Below are 7213 nucleotides of genomic sequence, written 5' to 3' on the forward strand. Positions count from 1 at the left end.
TATTGGTGGAAATGAAGTGTGTTTGGATAGTGGTAAAAGTCGATAGATGAAGTGCCAAAGGGAATTAACAAATTTGAAGAGTTGAGTAAATTATGATGGAAAAGATTTGAAAGGGGGGTTTCTTGTTATTTTTGTTTTAGTCTTATTTTGAGATTTTTTCCCCCAAGTGGTGAGTGCTTTTTTATAGTGGATTCTTTGCCCCCACCTATTGTACCTTTTCTACTTTCTATCTAATATACCTTCTTTCATTATCCAACAAAAAAAAAAAAAATCCAACTTGTTGATACCATAGCTCACTCTTTTTTTCTTTTTTTTTTGTTTTTAAACTTGTTGATACCATAGCACTCTTTAAACATAGAAGGAGCAAACATTGTTTTTTTAAAGTTGCCTTTTGTACATCTTTTAAGATTTGACGGCATCAAAGAAGAGTGTAAGAAAAACTTCATTGATCAACATAAGCTTCTAATAGCTTGTGGTAGACACTCCATGAACAATTCTCAAAATGCATATTGTTCTTATTAAGATCAAATCTGGAGCCAATCCAAGTTGATGATCTCCTTGGGCACCTTTACCTTTCTGATATGGGTCTGGAAACATTTCCAAAGTTCAGCTGTTTCTTCATCGCAAATCACATGCTTTAATTGCATGAGATTAGCAACTGTTCTTGGCAGCTCATCCAAGCTCGAACACCCTCTCATGTCAATCTTCTTCAGGCTAGATAACTCACCCATTCGATTCGGCAACTTCATTATGCTTAGGCAGTCAGAAATATCAAGAAAAGACAACTTACTTAGGCTTCCTATGGATTCTGGTAACTCTGATAATTCAGTGCAGGAATGAAGCCTAAGAACTTCTAAATTTTCCATCTTTCCAATTTCTTCAGGCAATGCATGCAGTTTATGACAATTGGTGATGTTGAGCTTCTTCAAGCAGATGATGCTAAGGAGTTCCACGGGCAACTCCTTCAGATCATTGCAATAGTCAATCTCAATTTCTGCTAGCTTTGGCAGAGCTCTGGAGAGTTCAATAGAACAATTCCTCAAAGCCTGACCAATTTCACACATAATCAGTGATATCTTTTGTAGATTCTTCATTTGAGCTGCGTTGATTTTGTCAAGGGAAGGAATTGAAACCTTCTCCAATCTAATTCTCCTTAGATTGGTGAGAGAATTCAGCCACGAGAAATTGTTTAGTTCTGCTGGATAAAGCCCACAGTTTGTCATGATCAGAACTTTTAATTTGTTCATTTTTTCCATGAATTGGGGAACCTCGTAGTTTCCAGTCTGAAAATTCAAGATTAGAACCTCAACTGTCAGAAGTTCCATCTCGTTCCAGCATGAGGAAATCGTGCTATCTGCATAATGTTTCATTATAAGTAGCAGCAATAACATGCTAGAGATGAAATAAACAAACAGAGTTTGAGAATAGAAAGAGCAAACAAACCTGTGTAAATAGACAATAGTCGTACATTGAGTGGCTGCTTCCCATTTTCCTTCCAGCACTCGAGAAATTCGTTTCCCCTCGTAAAAATTCTTTCCCTTTGCTCTATACTCTGCTGACTGCTCCTATGGATGGCCAATTCTCTGAGCAGGTCATGCTGCACAGCGAAGAGCTCGTTGTAATACCCATCAATCTCAGTAACATCTTTCCTGAAAGATGATCGAAAACTGATTTATCCCAAAAACAACCTAAATATAGAAAAACAAGGATCCTAACACAAGCTTGACAAAAAGAACTAGTCAACATAAATATGTAGCAGGAAAACAACATACCCAGTGCTCATAACAAGATTCACTAAATTTCTGGAGTAGAGTTCGAGTAGGTTCACATACGCGTCATCTTCGTCTAGTTTATACAATTCGATCCACATATCAAGAAGAACAGAGGAAGAGATCCTTTGGTCTTCAAGGAATAAACCCAAGTCCAGGAAGCACTCTTTAACCGAATCATCCAAGAAGTCTAAGCTGATTTCGAGACGCTTGAGCAGATAGTCTGTGGGATCAGAATCATATATTGATTGGCCTTTTGACCACTTCTTCTCCGTATTTCGCCATACCACTTCAGGTTGCTGACGAAGCGAAGAAGCAATCACCACCAACGCTAGAGGGAGTCCCTTACAATGACTCACAATCTGCAATCAACCCCACCAGCATAAAAAAAATTTAGAGCTAAAACATGCAAGGAAACAGCGTAATGTAGATAATCAAACAATGGGCCAACTTTGCAACCTTTTGAACAAGATCTTCATCTGGCTGGTTACCATTATCGTCATCTTCTGGGAATGCCAAGTGTTGGAAAAGAGTCATGGCATCTTTATCATTCAACAGTTCCATGCGATATGTCAAACCTAGCGTCTGGAAGTCAAACCTTGAGGTAACCAAAATCTTGCAGTCCCCTGGCAGTGGGGACTCCAGCAGTTTATTCAAAAGAAGAAATCCTGAATCCTTCCAAACATCATCCAAGACCAGCATCATAGGTTCCTGGTTTTTTCGCTTCCTCAGCAATTTTCCCAATCCACTAAGTGCACACTCATCATTTGGAAACTCAGGGACCTCGTACCCCATTTGCCGAAACAACCCTTGCACAATGCGCTTCAAGTTGGGTGCACTTGAGACGGTGACAAAGAAGATGTTCTCCTTGAACATTCCTGCTCAAAAATCGCAATCATTCGCACCGTATTTTGTTCTTAAGTCGATAAATTATGTCATACTATTAGAAAATATGATACTCTTCAGTGTGTGTTTAGGGAAATTATCAAACAATTTGTGGAATGAAACTACCCTTAATGCCTGAGAAATGAAAGTATTGGTTTCAAAGCTTTTATATTTGGATTTGTGTGGGTTTGTAAGAAACTTAGTAAAATTTTGTATCATATTTGGTCAAAATCCACACAAATCTAAATTTATATTTTGAAATTTATGCTTGCAAACACTTTGTAAGGTCCTATTTAATTATGAAAAATGGTTTTTAATTTTTAATTTTTATTTTCCAAAGAGCTATAAAAATTAAAAAATGTTATCTTTCTTTATTTTTCCAATGTTTATATTGAAAAGTTTTGAAAAAAGATTGTTAGTTGTAAAAAACATTTCCTTTTTCTTTTTAGATTTCCAAATAATTAAAAAATCACACCTCATTTTAAATTTTCTAAAAATTACATAAGAAATAAAAATAAAAAAAATATTTTAAAAAATACATATACATATTATTTTTTCTACAAAAGGTCAAAAAATTAGAAGAGAAGGTGACACTTTTGTAATTACTTAAAAAATTATAAATGAAAAATAAAATTATTTTTCTCAAGTGAATAATGTCAAATAAATTTTTAATTTTTTTAACTAATGTTACAAAACTGAAGAATAGCCTAATTTTATTTTATTTTTTATAATTTGTTGAGAGACGAAAAATTAAGGTGGTCAGTGATCTTCAACAATCATTTTATCTTTCCTATTGTAGGTGATAAAGATAAAATGAAAAGTTGACAAAGTATTTAACCAATGAATTAGAAAATACTTTTATTTCAAGTTTACGCCAGTAAAAATTATGTTAGGTTTGAATTCTAGCATTCAAATTTAGATTTGTGTAGATTTGGATTGAACATAAAATAAAATTTTATTAAATTTCATCCAAATCTATACAAATCCAAATCTAAAACTCCAAATTTATGTTCTCAAACACTAGTTTATAATGAATATATAAAATTCATTTCCAATGCATTATGTTTTTTTAATGTTTATATTTTATTTGCACGGCGCAGGCTTTTCACTGCTAACTACAACAATGATCCATTTTTTTAAAACTTTTTTACTAGACATAATTGTCTCCATTGAAATCGTTGCATCTAAATTGTGTGTTTTTATTTAATTTAAAATTTATTTTGCATCTTTGTTTGGTATTTGGAATTAATCAATCGGTTTAAATTTTTAAGTTTATTGATTTATTTATTATTTAATAAAAAAAATTGTGAATTATGCCTCAAATTTGTGAATTTCACTTGTTAGTTGGTTCATGTTGAAAAAATTAAGTAGATGACGGGTGCTTGTCTAAATGGTAGGATTTAATATTTAACGGCTTAAATTTTTGAATTAAATCAGTACTATGTATATAAAGGCCGCCCATAAAAATTCTGCCAGTCCCAACATAAACTATAATCTACATATATTTGTTAAGGAGAGATGCAAATTTTGTAAGAATTCTCTAGATATAAACATAATGTAAAATCATATCTATATGTATATATATATATATATATATATATATATATATATATATATATTTGTTGTGTTCTTCCTATTATTTAATTATTTTCATTTGCTCATGTGCCATTCCTACTTTTGCTTGCTCTTTCTTTTTGCACATTCATATTTCAATTTATTAAAATTTTAAACAAACTCTAGTTTGAACTAAACTCAAAATAACCTTAAATATAGTTATTTTAATATGTTCATTTATGCAAACAAACAGCTACAAGCCCTTATTAAGCCAAACTACAAGATGTTCACGAGCGATTAATTATGTTGGAACCACTTTCATGAGATATGAGAAGTTCTTAGGATTTTATTAGACAAAAAAATGAAAACGAGCATTTACTAATTCCGTTTGGAGACTTTTTACCCCACCAAGCTAACATTTATACCTTGAGCATTGACCTTATCATTGAATTCAAATTATAGAGTTTGAATTGACAAACTTACATAATTCAGAGTTTGAATTAACCAAACTTATATATAAATAGCCTCTGCTTCTGATCCCTAATATAATTTATTAAATCTACTGCAACCTTATCATATAAATTCATAAATAAATCTAATTCAAGTTTATTAAATAAGTTCAACAAGTTTTGTAAATGAGTTTAATATGAATGAATTAAACATATTTTGACTCGTAATTGACATAAGTATTTTTTTTTTTGAAAGAGTCGGAACCCACCCACATATTGGTTCCGTCTCAAGTTTATTAATAAACCTCACTTATGATATACCTCAGGCATAAGTGAAGTTTATCAATAAATTTGGAACGAATCGTTATATGGGTGAATTCCGACTCTTTTCAAAAATTAAAAAACTATATCAATTTGTTGAATCCAATCATATTAAATTTTGAACTTAAATAATCCCTTATTGAACTTAATTCCTAAGTAACTCTTGGTTCCTACATTTTCAATTTTTCATTTAGCAAATAAATCACGGGAATTACCGAATTAGGAGAAAAACAGAAGTAGATAGAGAGTTTAAATCCAAGACCTTTGACTTCCTCATCGCGACAGAATTTAGAAGCGAGCGTCGTCTTCCCGTATCCTCCGGCGCCGGACAACACCAGCACGGACACCCCATCTCTGCTCACCATCAAACTCTTCAAATCCCTCAACGGCACTTCCAATCCAACGGTAAGACTCGGAAGCTCCGGCGCCGCGCACCCCTCGGATCCACACCAACTCCCTCCGCCGCTGCTGCTCCTCTCGCTCAGCCGGTCCAGCTTCCGGATGGCGTCCTGCATCTCCACCAAAAGCTGCTTCACATCCCTCGCTTCTCCAACTGTCAACTCCACATTGAAAAATCTCTGCAGAGACTGGTCCAATTTCAGGATCTTCTTCGAGTACCGGTACTTCCTGCAATAATCCCACCTCTGAACTTTCGAGCACTTGCTCACGATCTCCTTCCCTTCCTCCAATTTAATAATCAGCCTCTGGGTCTCTGATCTGGGGCGGTCCAGTTTGTCGTTGAGCCGCTCGATCTCGCTGACCAGTGGGATTACGTACTCGAGGGTGTATTCGAGGCGTTTGAAGTCGGACTTGAAGTTTACCGCGCTGTCTTTGGCGTCGAGAAGGGCTTTCAGGAGCTCGCCAGCCACCGCACCTACGACGGCGCCGGCGAGGAGTTCCACCGCCATGTGGGTTCTTCTTCCTCCACAAAGCCCCCCACAGAAGTGCAAGTGGTGGTCTTCGTTGCATTGTGAGGAATCTCTATCTTCAACTTGTCTTAATTTTTGCAATTAATTTGTGTGAGAAAGATAGTAGAATAATAAAATTCAATTGCACTGGCGAGGTCTCATCTGCGTTTTCTGTTTTCGATACTCGTTTGACTAATTTTTTAAAGAGGGCATTCAATGGGGATAATGTCAAAAATCTTTTTTGAAAAAAAATTATAAAGTTTTTGTTTGTCTCTCTCTCTCTCTCTCTCTCTCTCTCTCTTATGTGGGGTTTTCTGATTTGACAAAGCAACAAACTCAAAATTGTTTTTACTGAAGTTGTCGCGCGTTAGGGCATGTTTGGCTTCGCAGGGAACATTTTTCTCATTTTTGGATGTTTAATTGGATGGAAATACATATATTTTTTAGTGAAAATCTAAAGCATTATATTTTCAAAAAAGAGCAATTTTTTTTATTTCCTCTTTCAATTTTTTTCCTTTAGGGGATTTTTTTTTAAAACTTTTACATCAAAAATGTTTGTCATTATTTTATTTGTGGGTTACATCAAACATAGAAAATAAAAAAATTACTTCTTAAACTAATATTTCTCTCTCAATCAAACCAAACCTACTATTGACTAACTCTAATATCTTATATCGAGTATTTCATAAATTATTACAAAGTTTAAAAACTTAATAACTAAATCTATGTCTCTGTCCGTCATATATATATTTTTAGAAATATATTATACATAAGAGATTAGTTTTAATTAGTTATAAAAAAAAAAAAAAAAAATTTTGTGCGCATGCATATGTATCTCGGACACGTGAATTTTCAGACAACTGTTAGGGCTGATAAAAAATTTCAATCTTCAATTAATTGGTGGAAATGAAATTGTCAACTTAATAACCCAATTTATTAATTGGTGAAAATGAATAAATAAAAATGTGTCCCACCCCAATTAATGTTCCAACAAAGCCATGCTACACAGCTGGAGAGTAAATAATGAAATCAACCAGGCAAAGGTGTGGATACTTAATAACCCAATTTATTGTTTAATTCCGACAATAAATGAAGGAGAAATGGAGGGGAGGCTGGGGTGCATGCATGTGTAGGGTATGGCTCATGCGAAGGATCCGATTGCTGGCATGGCCTATCAAGAGTTCATTTCGGCTGGTCTCGACTGCATTAGTCCTTCTGATAATTAAATGAAATGGCCAAGAAAATTCTTTGGGCAGCTCAGGAAGGCCTTCTCCTCTCAATGTCTATAATTTTCATCGTTCTATAACTTTACACATGACTGACGCAT

At 34.3% G+C, this 7213-nt stretch overlaps 1 protein-coding gene across 1 annotated transcript; it reads right to left on the reverse strand.

Moving 5' to 3' along the window:
* Positions 1-360: 360 nt before the first annotated feature.
* Positions 361-6063, reverse strand: LOC131163026 (probable disease resistance protein At5g66900). Its single transcript, XM_058119724.1, has 5 exons — positions 5241-6063; positions 2229-2647; positions 1773-2131; positions 1444-1649; positions 361-1354 (listed from the first exon to the last, which is right to left on the reverse strand). The coding sequence occupies exons 1-5, from the start codon at positions 5884-5886 to the stop codon at positions 525-527; spliced, it is 2460 nt and encodes an 819-aa protein (XP_057975707.1). The 5' UTR covers positions 5887-6063; the 3' UTR covers positions 361-524.
* Positions 6064-7213: the final 1150 nt, after the last annotated feature.

This window comes from Malania oleifera, chromosome 1, assembly GCF_029873635.1.
Source record: "Malania oleifera isolate guangnan ecotype guangnan chromosome 1, ASM2987363v1, whole genome shotgun sequence".
Lineage (NCBI taxonomy): Eukaryota > Viridiplantae > Streptophyta > Magnoliopsida > Santalales > Ximeniaceae > Malania > Malania oleifera.